This window comes from Hyperolius riggenbachi, chromosome 1, assembly GCF_040937935.1.
Source record: "Hyperolius riggenbachi isolate aHypRig1 chromosome 1, aHypRig1.pri, whole genome shotgun sequence".
In the NCBI taxonomy this organism is placed as follows: domain Eukaryota; kingdom Metazoa; phylum Chordata; class Amphibia; order Anura; family Hyperoliidae; genus Hyperolius; species Hyperolius riggenbachi.
The window spans coordinates 181,622,118-181,637,429 of record NC_090646.1 but is presented as its reverse complement, the minus strand read 5'-3'; the positions used below and the strand labels follow the sequence as shown (position 1 = coordinate 181,637,429).

The 15,312-nt window shown below is 42.2% G+C and overlaps 1 protein-coding gene across 2 annotated transcripts in view; it reads left to right on the top strand.

Annotated features, from left to right (window-relative positions):
* Positions 1–15,312, top strand: part of TMEM131L (transmembrane 131 like) — a 151,203-nt gene that overhangs the window by 65,865 nt on the left and 70,026 nt on the right. For both annotated transcript variants that reach the window (XM_068278905.1, XM_068278904.1), the window contains exons 6-13: positions 904–1,020; positions 1,115–1,225; positions 2,751–2,828; positions 2,915–3,056; positions 6,157–6,212; positions 8,487–8,592; positions 9,684–9,789; positions 12,080–12,233. In XM_068278905.1, coding sequence (XP_068135006.1) covers positions 904–1,020; positions 1,115–1,225; positions 2,751–2,828; positions 2,915–3,056; positions 6,157–6,212; positions 8,487–8,592; positions 9,684–9,789; positions 12,080–12,233 — 870 coding nt within the window. The remainder of the gene's footprint in view (positions 1–903; positions 1,021–1,114; positions 1,226–2,750; positions 2,829–2,914; positions 3,057–6,156; positions 6,213–8,486; positions 8,593–9,683; positions 9,790–12,079; positions 12,234–15,312) is intronic.

The following is a 15,312-nucleotide window of genomic DNA, read 5'->3' as shown; positions in this document are numbered from 1 at the left end:
AATATTTTTAGCCACAGACCATGAACAAGCATGCAGATCAGATATTTCTGACAAGATTAGCTGCATACCCGTTTCTGGTGTGTGATCCAGATACTACTGACCTGAAAGGTGAAGAAAGACAGAAGCTTCAGCCTGCAATTAGTTAAATTAATGTTTATTACACTTGAAAAAAAAATATTGTTGTTTACAGGATGATCAATTTTTGATTTGAGTCTGCTTTTATGGGTCTTCTGGTTATAAGGAGTTAGCTGGTAGAGCATCCTGGTGCTGCCTGGAGTCCCTCCGATTTAAGCTGGTACAATCCCTCAGAGGATTAATTTAGGTCTATAAATAAAAATGTACAGCATTGTAGTCATAAACAGGATGTTAGTTTTTGTCCCATGATTTTGACATCCTCTAGTTGTTTGCTGTGTACGGCACATGTAGATCAGTTGAGCTGTACAAATACTCCGAAATTTGTTTCTCAGCCTGCAATGTGTGAGTCATTCGTATACACTGTGTGTGAGTCCTAATATTTGTGTGTTTGTGAAAGCATCCACGGTGCTGTTAAAAAATGCAGCGTCAGTAGTGACACACCCTTCTCTGACAGCCCCATTCCATTCCCTGCAAGACTTGCTCTCCTCTCATTGCTGTGTGCCTGCCAGCTAAATTCACTTGTATAGTGCTTAAAACTTTGCAAAATGTTATTCACAGCCTCATAGTTCCTCGAACAAAGCTGTGAATTTCAGCTTTACATAATGGTGAGAGTTGTCATGGCAGAAATGCTTGCGGACAGTCCAGTAAAGTACATAATCTGTACCTTTTTTAGAATGTTTCTAATAAAAAGTGTAGCGTAAGAATGCTAATTTGTTGTGCAATACAAGCCATAAAAGGTCATGTTTTCTTTTGCTTCTCTGTTGTCAGGTCATTCCAGCCAGAGGGAAGTCGTCATTCACAGTAGTTTTCATGCCAGATGAAGAAGGAAGTTTTGAAGGCTCTTTATTTATAAATACTACTGCACATGGTATCCTGACCTATCAGGTTAGCCAAATCCCACAGATCCAAGTTCTTAAACACTGGATGTTACTTTTATCTTAGTGTATGTTTCCTCAAACTCCTCTGGTTTTTATTGTAGGTGTTTGGTACGGGGATAAACTCTGCACCCTCTGAGGACTCAAAGCCCTCTGTCCAGAACACAGATGTCATGTTTCCACAGATAGCAAATATCCACCTTTCCCAATCACAGGTATGGCATGGCAGGCTTACATTGGAACGTGGATACTTATAATACTGGTCATCTTATATCACGTTTGTGCTTTCAACAGTACTGTAAAGGCCTGTGCAGATTCTCACTTAGCGTCACCTGAGCCAGTTATTTGATGATCCCTTCAGGTGACCATTTTAAGGAACACTCACTATACTTATATGCTGCTTGGCTACTGCTGGGCAGCCTGTTCTGTTCTTTGGAGTGGGTGATATGAGTGCGCAGAGCCCCACCCACAGGAGGGACAACAGTAGCCCAACAATTCAGTTGTTAGAGATGCGACCTGGCTGTACTGATGAAAGATTTTTACCTGAAACTATCTTAAATAATCTCCAATGTAGAAAATCTGTGTATGTGGTTTTAGATAAGCAAAGATCCTAATATTTTTATGAGTGGTGTATGCAGCCACTCGGTTCCCTAGCAATAGCCTGAAACCAGTGGCTTTCAAAATGTGTGGGTTTATCATATAATAGCATTATATTTAAATGCATTGTATTTTTGCTGTGAATTGAGCCTCTTGCTCTGCTCCTATGGATTACTACGTTCAAGTCAATTTGATTTTTTTTCCTGTTTTCCTATCTTCTTTCACCTTAATTCTCTGATTAGTGAGTCACTGACCTGGAAAAAGGTGGCAGCTAGGTAACATGTCAGGCCACTGACCTGGGTGCTTGTTCCACAGCAGTGATGCATAAAGTAGAACAAATGAGGGTAAGAATAACTGCCCAGCCCTGGAGCTTGCACATTTGGACTTTATCTTAGACATTTGCGTACCACTGCACATTGCCTGGCAGTATAATGTATTGCTATAGGGTACGCTGTGGCCCCCGGTTATTGGAGCAGTGATGAAGCTAGTCTGCAGCAAGGATAATTTTTGCTGCCATGCTTTTATTGTAATGCACTGGTTTAAATGAGCACTTGGGAGGTTAATGGGTTTTCATTCTATCCTGCACTTAAAGAGGAACTCCAGTGAAAATAATGTAATAAAAAAAGTGCTTCATTTTTACAATAATTATGTATAAATGATTTAGTCAGTGTTTGCTCATTGTAAAATCTTTCCTCTCCCAGATTCACATTCTGACATTTATTACATGGTGACATTGCTACTGTGGGCAGGTTATTTAGCTGTTTCTAGCTGTTCTGTCTGTTACAGACAGCTAATAACAGCTATTTCCTGTCTGTGAACATTGTTACATTGTAGCAGTTTGCCAGCAGTACCGCGGTCTTCAGAGGTTCTTGTGGGAGGGGGTTCAGCACAAAATCAGTCACACAGCGCCCCCTGATGGTCTGTTTGTGAAAATCATTGAATTTCTCATGTAAAATGGGGTATCAGCTACTGATTGGGAAAAAGTTCAATTTTTGGTTGGAGTTTCTCTTTAAGCTGCAATGTGCCAGCTTGCAAGGCATCAATTTTTTTTTCTTTTTGTTCTGCATCTGTTATGTCCACTTTGAATTACCACACGTCAAGAATCTTTCTGTAAGATATTGCTTGTCATTGTTCTACATTTAGGCAGAAACCCTAAACTCCAGTGTGTGGCAGGTCCGCCTGAAATGTAGTGTTCCTCTGAGGCAGCGCCAGCAATGCAGGGTGAGTCTTCCCCTGAGCACACCTTTCCTCTGTTCTGTCTATGCTGACACTTGTCTTATTAATGCTCAGTCTTCTCTGATTTACAGAGCTGCTTCCTCTCTGGACACTCCCTTCTGCTGCAGGTCTACTTTGCTGTCAGACTGGAAGGGGACCAGCATGACTTGGAGTCCCTCAGGAAATATGTACTGGAGAACCTTTTAATGATCTTTGTGACATCTGAGCAGAATGGTAAGGCAATGTTTATTGCTTGTCTTGTATGTCTCCTGGATTGTATCACAAGCCATTTAAAGGTCAGCCCATGTGGACCTGAGATTTCAGATACAAGGTTACACTTCTGGTCTGTTTCCTGCTGGCTCCTCTGTGTCTGTAGGAGACTAGCGGTAAGATCTCCTTGTCCTAGCTCTGCTTTTATTGACACCTACTTCCCACTCTCAAAAGTTAAACTGCCAACATAGTAGATGGACTTCCTATAATGGCCATGGTTTGTGTGCAAACCTAAGAACTTTAAGCCTTGTTCTGGTCACAATTGTTTTCCTAGTCCCATTATGGCAACCAGTGAGTTTGCGTTTACCTGTTTTTAAGCTTATTGACTAGCCAATATCAACTGACAGGGGCACATTCGCTGCCACACATGCGCAAAAACACACGACTTGGCGCAATTGGCCAGAGTACCAGGAGGTATATCCAGGGTTGTGGAGTCAGTACAAAAACCATCTGACTCCTCAGTTTATGAAACCACAGAATCTGACTCCAGGTACCCAAAATTTCTCTCAACTGACTCCTTAGTCTAATGCTGGGTACACACAATATGTTTTTTCCGCTCGATTTTCCACCCGATTGTTGTTTCCACTTGATTCTGCGCTCAATTCTCTTATCTACCGCTCGTTTTTCTTATCTTTTTCCATTCACTTCTATGAGAAATCAGCCAAAAAACAATTGGAAGGAATATTGGACATGTCGGAAATTATCTATCGAACCATCTATCCGGGAGTAAAAACGTGTAGCTGCATTCCCAGCATAATTTTTACTAGGGCTGTGGAGTTGGTACAAAAATCATCCGACTCCTCAGTTTATTGACTCAGACTTCTGGTACCCAAAATTGATCCGATTCAGACTCCACAGCCCTGAGGATATCTACGGAGAGGATAGTGAGGGAGCCCACAGAACTCATGGACCTGGAGGAAGCCTCAGACAATTATAAATACAGAGATTCCAAGAGAACCCGAGGTGGGTTTGAAGAATATTATCTGCATACAGAGGCTGGATCTGCCTATACAGCCCAGCCTCTGTTGCTATCCCAAACCCCCCTAAGGTCCCCCTGCACTCTGCAATCCCTCATAAATCACAGCCACGCTGCTGACAAACAGCTTGTCAGAGCTGGCTGTGTTTATCTCTATAGTGTCAGTCTGCTGCTCTCCCCACCTCCTGCAGAACTCCAGTCCCCGCCTGCATCCTTTCCCTCCCTGCTGATTGGAGGGAAGGGACGGGGGCAGGGACCGGAGCTATGCAGGAGGCGGGGGAGCAGCTGAGACTGACACTACAGATGTAAACACAGCCTCACAGCATGGCTGTGATTTATGAGGGATTGCAGAGTGCAGGGGGGCCTTAGTGGGGTTTGGGATAGCAACAGAGGCTGGGCTGTATAGGCAGATCCAGCCTCTGTATGCAGATAACCTTCTTTAAACACACCTCGGGTTCTCTTTAAGCTTGTCTCAGGTACACTTTAAATGCAGAGTTTCAAATTAGAATGAGCTCTTTAGAAACATCTGATTTGTGTCAGCTTTGTGTTTTGTTTTTTTTAAGCGCAATCTGATCTATTCTATTTCATTTGAAGTCCTTTGCTAAGTGTTTCAATTCAGTAGGTTGACATTCTGAGACCAATAAAATGCAATTCTAGCACAATTGGAATGCAAGTTCCTGTAAAGTAGACCTCAACTGTAATAAACAAAAAATAGTAAAGCTGCATTAAAGGGACTGCGAGCAGTGCAGAAACTATGGAAAGATGCATATCATTTTAAAGCTCTTAGGTCTAGTGCACACCAAGCGGTTTTTAGAGCGATCCGCCGGCCGCATCCGCCTGGAAAAATGCTTGGCTAATGTATTGCAATGGGATGGTGCACACCGGCGGTTTGAGGTTTTTGCCAAGCCGCAAACGCGCCTCCTGCTGCGCGTTTGCGGATTTCGGAAGCGTTTCGTCAATGTAAAGTATAGGAAAACCACAAACCGCTCTAAAAAACGCTACTTCAGAGCGGTTTGCCAGCCATTTTTGTTACAGAAGCTGTTCAGTAACAGCTTTTACTGTAACAATATGTGTAATCTGCTACACAAAAACGCACCCAAATCCCCTAGGTATGTTTAGAAAACCTCTCTAAACATACCTAGAATCGCTCTGAAATCAGCTCCCAAAACCGCTAGCGTATTGCGGATCTGCTAGCGGTTTTGGTGTGCACTGGGCCTTACTCCTCTTTCCAATGATATATAAACCGCCGCCCTACGCCTTTTAGTTTTCGCTATTTTCGCGATTGAAATTGCTGCGGCCGCGATTTCGATCACAAAAATAGAGAAAACTAAAAGGCGTAGGACGATGATTTAGGGGTCGTCAGAAAGAGGAGAAAGAGAGCTTTAAAATGATATCCATCTTTCCATAGTTAGATTGTATTACACAGGGCGACTTTTTCTGCTGAATGGAGCTGCTGACTTTGAGAAAAAGTCGCCCTGTGTAATACAACGTAACTATGGAAAGATGTATGTATAACATTGGAAAGAGGAGAAAGAGAGCTTTAAAATGATATGCATCTTCCGATAGTTTCTGCAGTACTTGGAGTCCCTTTAAGGACAGCCTTGCTTACCAGGCCGTGTGACTGCTTTGATAGGAGGACTTCCTTTACATCTCATGAAACATTATTCCCTGAGGAAGTAGGGTGAGGGTCCTGGTGACTTGGCACTGCATCCTGGCTTGAGGCCAGATGATGTCATGTGAGAACACATCACACTTCCATTATGTAGAAACCCAACCAAAATGGGGAATCTGCAGGAGGAGGATCGTTCTGCAAAGGTTCCACCATGGAAGAGTATGTTCTCTTGCAATTGGGCTTTAACTGCACAGCAGATGAGATTTGGGCATTTGGACTACTAAACTGTCAGATTAGTTCATTTAGAACTGCTGCTGCCTTGATGTTTGCCTTTAATTATAGAGATCTCACCCTTTAAATCCCCAGGATACCTAAAAACATTTTAAAGAATGAAAAAAAATGTTTAGTCACCAAAATGACCACATAATGGCAGAGTTGGCTTTTTATGTATGTGAAATTATGTATTTTTCTTCCAGATGATTCAATGGTTATGTATGTATTAAACTCGGGGAGCGGCCTGGTTCATATGCAGGTAATTGAATTTTTTGGGGGGTTGTGACTTTTTTCAGATACCTGTATGACCTTTAGATGCCCATTTTGTAGTCCTAGGTTTTCTAACTCCGTGCTGGTATTCAGGGAATATAAAGCATTCTGTATGGCCATTGAATGAAGGGCATACAGAACAGATAGAGGGTGGCTATTTCCACTAACTCTCCTCCCACCCCCTTCCTTTGGGTGAGTAGTGGATCAAAGAACTCTGGCCACTTCCATGCTGCAGGGAGGGAGGGAGAGTCACTCCCACCTTACTATAAAAGGAGAAAAGTGGGTCTGACTCGCATATAAGGCGTCCCCTACACTTTTACACTGCAAGTCAGACCTACATTTCTTGACTTATAGCGAGATAAAATATATATATAGTGTGTGTGTGTATGTATATGTATGGTATATTTGTTTTTTTTTGTTTTTAAAGAATTGTGTCAAATGTAGCAGCACGGCATTGTTCAGTGAAAGTTCTTATTAAGCGCTTCCCCTCGAGGGACAAAGAGCAGCAATTATCCCCTGGTGCGTGACTTTCGGGAGTGGGCCAAGCTTTTTTTCCTCTTTCTTAAAACATCACAGGAGATCCACCCACAGCAAGCAGTGTGTGTGCAGAATACTCTCTGTGACTCCAGCGCTCCCTCTACTAGCATTAGAGATTCACTACTAGAATACATCACAAATTGCCATGCTGGCTTGGAGTTGATTTATATCATGTTTATGGCATTATTCTACCTGAATAGGAGGACTGGAGTATCCAGTCCTTTATCAGTCATAAGCTATAATTTAATTAACTGTTATTACAGTCAAGACGCTTTATGAAAAGTACATTTCCATTTACTTACTCCACAGTACTGTAAATAAGTGTCATACGTGGGAGTGGACCATTTTTATCCCTTTTTTAAAGGGTTTTACTGAAAAATCCTGACATCTTTAAACAGTAGACTTAGTATAACTGTCTGCAGGATTGCACTTTATAAAACATACGGTATAATATGGTAATGGTAAAAAAAAACATCATTCAGATCCAGGGGAAAGATTGTTCAAACATTTCTTTAATACAGTCTAGAAAAATATACCCATACGCCAGACTGCTGCTATACAGTATTCCTAGTATGTTGTGGCTAAATGATAACTGTAAGGGAAAGCTTTGCTGTGTATGTAATAGTAATTGGTATCTGTAATGAAGGGTTAAAATATATTTACAAGATAAGTTATGTGCTCAGTCTTATTCTCTATCTGTAAAGAATTTGGAAATGGAATTGTTGCGGTGAGCAGCCACTAAGGACCGGTTCACACAGACGCTTGACGCGTCTAACGCCAAGTGTCCAGGACTCGTCGGTTAAACGCTCTAATTCAAGAGAATGGGAACGTCTAATATCGCGCGATTACTGTCGATTGCACAAACGCGGCGTTCAGATCCTGATTTATTGCACCGTTTCAGCCAACCCAAGAAGCCTCATGCGGCTTCTAGGGTCGATTTACCACCACGTCTTCATGTCCCCTTGCGGGGACGAAAACCGCCGATCGCGATGGGATGCCAGTTTTTGCTGCAGAAAACCCTCGAACCAGACGCCCCAAGAAGAGACCAGAAGCTGCCTGTCTGAACCGGCCCTAAAAGTGAACCTGTAGTCTTGGGGAACAAAAAGTAAGATGCTTAGGTGAAGGGAATCCTGTGGATAGTCTAGAGGTTTCCTATGACCTCATTGACCCTCCTAATGTCACGCACGGACCCTCTGAACATACCCGATAAGAGCTTGCGAGATATGTTCCCCTTCGTTAGTAAGCATGCCTGGACTGGGCCTGCACAGGAAGCTGAAGATGCTTGTCTGCAAGTGTCTCTGTACTTCTGCACAGGTGAAGCCTTACTTGCTCACAAAGGGTAGTGTGGCTAGAAACTGTCAGAGGGTTCTGACAGCAGCAGTGGTGTGAAGGACAAAGGAAGCCTATGGACTATCTTCTACCTAGTCAAGTATCTAACTTTTTGTCCCTTGATGACTACAGGTTTACTTTGAAAGCCCAGCTAAATCCACTTCTTTTTAGTGAATTTTAGATACATAGCAGAAAGGTCAGAACATCTGTCAGCGTGTTGCTCTCTCATTTCTTGTCTTGAGTGGATCAGGGAATGAGGAAACGTTTCCCATATGGCTCATGGCCTGCAATATAAACCAGACAGTTCTGAATAGACTTTCTATTGATGTAATAGAAATCTTGGTAAAATGGTTAAATTGCTCGTGAATAAAGCACATGCTTTTTTCTTTTCCTGCAGGACGTTCATCATTTTTTAGGTGATGTCTTATCCGTACAGTTTGAGCCAGTGATGCTCTTAAGTTCTTCCATAACCTTCACAAAGGCAGCAACCATAGTTTGCTCAGGTACAGTGTGTGCCCATGTTGTATGTGGTTTTGTCTTACTTGAACTCTCAAGATTGTCCAATGGGTATAGATAAGAACCACCCCCTTCAAAGTAATTACATTTTGGGATAAGAAGATATTTCTTCCTCTGTTTAACTTCTTAGGGATCGACGCAGTACAAATCTACGTTGGGCGGGTGGCGCTGCGGTTCTGACCGGACGTAAACTCTACGTCCTATTCACCGTGCACCCCTGCCCGTTCCCGCCGCTCTGCCCCCTGCCGCAAAGTGCTGCCCTGTCGCCTCTATGACGGCAGAGCACGTTGAGCCGGGCATGAGCCGTTTTCATTGGCTCCTGGCCCTGTCATTACTGTAAGCCAATCCCATTGGCTTACATTGAGTGACAGGGTCAGGAGCCAATGAAAGCGGCTCCTGACCGGCGCAGAGCACTCTGCCGACGTAGAGACGGCAGAGAGAGCAGCCTGCGGCTGGGACAGAGCATCGTGATCAGCGGGAGAGACGGATTATTGCGGCGATTCGTTGGTATTCAGCGTTTTAGCGTACCAGCAGCCTCTGGTCCTTAAGGGGGCAGAGGCTGCTGGTACCGAAGTGGTTAAAATAACTTTTTAGCACTTTGCAATTGAAAAAGTACCAAATAGTAGGGGAAAAAGTACTGCCAGAATTATTCAGTATTTTCTTGCTTGGTGGTGGCTTAAAAGGCATTTTATTAATTAGGGCCCATTTTCACTGCATCCAGATTCGCAGTGTTTCCCTGCTTGCGAGTTGCACGGGAAAACGCTGCCTATCTTTGTAGCGGTTTGCCGTCCAGATCAGTGGGAATCTGGATGGCATGCTGTAGATCTCTGCAGCACTCAACAAATAGCAATTCAGGCTGCGGCTAGTAGAAAGCTTAGGCGAAAGGGCTAATTGAATAAGGTCTTTGTATACAGTGCACCAGATCTTCACTTATGATTTTTTTATTATGTTTTTTTTTTTTCACCGCCCGCTCTGTTTATTGGGGGAGCATATAATGGATTATTACTCATTTATGATTCTATTTTAGTGTGCTAAGCATGCAGATAACATTTTTACTTCAGTCTCTTTTCATTGATAGGAACCTCTCAGGAGTCTGAGTTGGATTGCCCCAGAGGAAAGAAGCTGAGCCTTTTACAGGCTACATCCCCTCCATCTCCATGTATTTCTCACAACACAACAGAAGGGTATGTTTCTGTTTACTCCACAGCGTGACTCATATTAGTTACTGCCTAGTCACAACACTAAGCTTCACTTCATGGCTTGGCATCAGTACACGCCTGATTTCTGTCTACTGGCATTCTATTGCAGCAAGCAAACTCGGTAAAGAACCTATTTGTTTGCAGTGAAAGTATTTGTCCTAAGCAAATATCAGTGCCTACCTTAGTCGGTTTATGTCAGTGTCCTTTACTCACCTTGTTGGAATGCTGGTGTAACGTGTTTCGATATTTCATTGTTAGCTACTATTATGTGAGATAAACATAAGTACATATAATACTAGGAAACAAAAGCTGTAACTGTGCTGTGCCTCTGATGAAGGTCATCTGTTGTATTGGGGTGAGGGTTTTATCAGGCCCTCTTGTGTATATAGGAGACTGGACTGTATGTTACCCCAACAGTGTTGACACGTGTCAATATTAAAAGTACAATACTTGGTTTAGTACCGATAAAAGGGAATACATAAAAGGCTGATGCATAACAATAATCATTAGTAGTTTTCTTTGTAAGCCAAATTTCGTGCACACACGGCAATCACACCAACCACCTCACTGCAGTGGGAAAAAGTGTTTAAAGTAAATGCCATCATCTACTGCATCTGCGCAGTACACTCCGGACAGTGTGGACTTGGTTGATAGCAGTGCAGTAGAGGACTACCTCGAGGTCTGTGGGTGGTGGGTGTGATTGCTGGGTATGTGCATGATTTGGCTTATAAAATAAACGATGATTGTTTTATGCATCAGCCTTTTATGTATTATCTTTTATTTCTACCAAATATAGTACTTGAAATATTGACACACATCCTAGGGATTTTGGGTTAACATATATATTCTATTCTACATATAATACTATCCCTAGTAAGAAACTGCCCCTTTCTGTTTTCCTGTACAGCAAGAGTTTAAAAAAACTTGAGTTATGTATGCAAAATAGCTTGTGGAACAGCTTGTCAGATTCAGTCCAGTTAACAGAAAAATAAATTGAAGAGAAAACCGCTAAGCAGTGAGACTAGGTTTTAGTGATCTTGATCTGTCATCAACATTTGATACTGTCGGCCACACCTTACTCCTACAGATACTTTCATCTGTAGGCATAAAGGGCCTTTCTCTATCCTGGTTATCTTCCTATCTCTCTGGAAGGTCCTTTATGCTGGGGATAAACGGGTCGACCGGCGGCTCGATTAGCCGCCGTATCAACCCCAGCCACGTCCCTGCTCGTCCGCGCGGATCGATTACTGCTCGCCCTCCACCGGCGCTTCCTTATCAGCGCTCGATTCCCTGCCATTGTCCGCAGGCAGGAATCGAGCGAGCGGGGGTCGAGCGGCTTGAATGGGCCAGCTGAATATTATCAGCTGGCCGGATCAGCTGGTTGATACACGGTACAGAAACGTACTTCTCCTCCTCCTTTGTCTTTGGAGATACCTCAAGGCTCTGTCACATAGATAAAGCACTGCTGATCTATTAACCCTGTCAATGGAAAAGAGTGAACACAGGCAAATTCAAAGTATTCTTGGTGCTATCTGTACCTGTGTTTACCTTATGTTACATGTCAGTTCGAGTATGCTATGAGTAGTGTTGGGAAATCTGGATTTTGCCATATACCACACTTTAGTACCTCAGCTAGTGGACTGAGTCATGGGGTTGCTGTCCATGCTGCGCTTTGTGACTTCAATGCTCTCCCCTTACATGCTGGAAGGAGGGAAACATTGGAGTTTCATGACACACGACACATGAGTAACATTCCCATGACCCCCTCCACTAGCTGAGGTACTAAAGTGTGGTGCATGGCATATTCCAGCTTTCAGAATTGGGAAACCCAGATTCGAACACCAACACTAGCTGTGAGTTTGAGTGAACTTGTAGTACCAGCCCTCTGGCTGTGTCAGCATTGATGAGCAGTTTCTTCTATATGGAATCTACTCGATCAGTTTTCCCCAAATAGGATTCTGCCTCTGGGATTGTTCAATTGGGTTGGTAAGGGGTGAAAAAGGTTGAAGGGGTTGGGCTTACTTTATTTGAAAACCTGAAGTGACGGGAAAATGGAAGGTGCCACAGATTACTTTCTCATAAATGTACTTTCTAGCCCCCTCTGGTTTTGCTGATCCTTTGCTTTAATATTTTCTAAAGCAGTGAACTAAACACCCACCTACAACTAGCAATATAACAGGACTACACCTGGTTCAGAATCTACCGAAGGCAATCTCCAAGCACAGTCGTTTCTGTAAAAGACAACTGATATAATTATCTTTATTTCTTGACACAGGTACCTTAATTTTGATGCTTCGAAGATATCATTTTACATGCAACAACTTCAGGACCCTCTGGGATTGTGGTCGGTGTGGCTGGAAAATAATCAGAATTTTCCCGTTGTTGTCAGTGATGTGCTTGTGCCAGAGCAAGTCAGTGGAATGATCAAGGTACTTTATTAATTCAATATTTTTTTTGTAAGTTTGCCTAGATGTATTTTTTATGAAACCCATAATAAAGTAAATATAAAAAGAGAGAACCGAGAGCCAAATATAGTGTAGTAGGTACTAATAAATGGGTAAAATAGAAAAGAGTACAAAGTTATACTCACAAACCAGGGTTACCACACAGGCAGCCAATGTATAAGCAGGTGAGGAGATTGACCTGTCCTCACTCAGGGTTAAGAAGTTGTTCTTTGTAGATAGGAAGAACAAGGGGTATCCCCCTCCACCAGGGGTGGATATTATGTCTAGTGTAATGGATAACAGAGGCGCCAAAAGGATAAAATCAATTGCTAAAAAGTTTAAAAATGCTTTGGAGGCAGTTGGTGGACTTCCTGTAAGCAGACACAACAAGCTGTGTATTCAAAAAACAAAGTAGATTTATTGGTACACTCCAGGGTATATTCGCAACGCGTTTCACGGGTATATTCCCGCTTCCTCAGGCAATAATTAACAGGAGTACACACAGTGCAGTCTTAAGGTCACGATACGCGCCTCTCCATAATAAAGTAACTTCAAGGGGCACTATGGCAAAATGGATGCTGTTCTAATATCCCTATCATCAGCTGTGTAATAGGGGGACAGCATACAGTTCTCCATAGGGCTTGTGTTAAAAAAAAAAATGCCTTCAAGTAGCATTTTTTTCTCATATAACAGCTGATTTCCCCAGAAAGCAGCTGATTTGGCTTCCCCTGCACCACATGGTCTGACCTAACTGTTCACTCCTTTTCTCCTCATAGAGGCTGTTATGTGTAGAACAGAGTTTGTATAATGCCCCTTTGGGCACAGGAAACCTTTTGTACAATGCTACCTTTATTGAAGGAATAGAACAAAGAAAACATTAGTAACAATCTGCATATTTTCAAAGAAATTGCTCAGACAGTGAAGTTTTACACTTCTATAAAATATGCTTGTCTTGCTATTATTTTTTTCTGTCTTTAACATTTCAGCTCCATGTGGAGGTAAATTAATCTTATACTATGACCTACTGACTCACGGTGGGCATGATGCCACTAACCTTGCAGGTTGTAATGTGCATGTTACTTTTCATAGCATATAGAATTACTGTGGTAACATGCTCATTATCCCACATGTTAATCAGAAATGCACTGTAGAAAATGTTTGGGTAGTATGATCCCTCACAATGCAGAGATGTGAACGTGTCCATACAGTTGTATGGGCAGTGTGTTCACATGCAGCAACACACATAATGTGAACGCACTCTAACTAGCAGGCATTAACTGTTTAACAGTGTTTATCGACATTACTTCATCATATGCAGTTGATACATAAACTGTGCAAATGTCTGAATGATAATTTGAAAGCAGTATTAAATTCTGACATAATAATCAATAAAATGTGTTTTCCTAATTTTTATAACCCATTTAGTTATATTTGCTTTTGGTCACAGGTATTATTCGTTTACAAATTACAAGTTCCCAAAGTACAGGTTTTTTTTTTTTTGGGCTCTGAAAGCTTGCACGTCATTCACAGCTACAATATTTATATATTGTAATGTACCTAGTGTCCCCGCTGTCTTTTTCTCCGCTCCAAGCTCCGGACCGTTCCTGCAGCTACACAGAACTTCCTGTCCCGGCAGGAAGTTTAAACAGTAGAGCGCCCTCTACTGTTTAAACTTCCCCTGGACAGGAAGTTCAGTAGCTGCAGGAACGGTCCGGAGCGGAGAAGACGACAGCGGGGACCATGGGAGTCGCGCCGGCGGAACAGGTATGCAGGGGGGGGGGGGGGGGGGCGGTAGCATCTCCACAGATTGTGATCGGTTTCAGGCTGAAATCTATTCACAATCTGCAGTAAAGGTGGCCATACGATTCCTCTCTGATCAGATTCGATCAGAGGGATCTGTTGGTCAAATCTGATCGCAAATCGACCAGTGTATGGCCACCTTAAGATCGATTTCCAGCATGTCCGATCTGATTTCCTATCGATTTCCGACTGTTTTTAGAGCAAAGAAGAAATGCTTGGTTTCATCCTGCTTTAAAGAGACACTGAAGCGAAAAAATATATATGATATAATGAATTGGTTGTGTACTATGAATAATTACTAGAAGATTAGCAGCAAAGAAAATATTCTCATATTTTTATTTTCAGGTATATAGTGTTTTTTCTAACATTGCATCATTCTCTAATATGTGCAGATTACACAACACTCAGTATTCAAAATGATTCTTTCAGAGCAGTCTGTGAAGTAATGACCTCTCCTCTGGCAGAGAAATATAAAACTCTTCATGACTTTGAAAGTCGTAAAGCTTAATGGCTTTTTTGCATAGAGATAACAACTGGAGTTTCTTATCTCTTCCTGTACTGGAAACAATGATGACTGATGTATCTGATCGTAATGTTTTATTTCTTAGCTGTACTACACATACAAATCATAATATCATAATTTTTTTTTCGCTTCAGTGTCTCTTTAAGCCTTAATTGAAAACATTTTCTTAGTAATTAGCAATACACAGAGTTTGCGCTTTGCACATCTATATGTTCTATACAGTTATTTAAAATGCTTGGCTGCCAGGGATCTGTACAGATACATTTTTACGCATTACTGTTTCAATGCGTAAAAATTTACGCATTGAACCAGTAATGCGTAAAAATGTATGTGTTAATGTTCCTGCACTAGCGGGAATGCGTAAAAATTTACGCAATGCGTCCTGCCGACCTCCGAGGTCGGCAAGCTGCCAGCGGGGTACTGGAGCAGCAGTGAGTGACTACAAGGGCACAGGATGGCTGCATGGGGCTGGTAGAAGCCCCAGGTAAGTGAAACTCATTTTTTTATTTTGCTTGAACCTTCCCTTTAAGAGAATTTTGTGGAATGTTTCACTATGGTTGCTACATAAGGAGAGTACATGGATCTGTTTAGATGCACACGTGGTGTCTTTTAAGGTCAAAGTGCAATTCAAGTCTTCTGCCCAAGATCGTATATATTTATTAATCAGGGTCTGTTTTCCATTTAACAATTCTATGTACCAGAGAGATATCCCTCCCTTAAAGAGAATCTGTATTGTTAAAA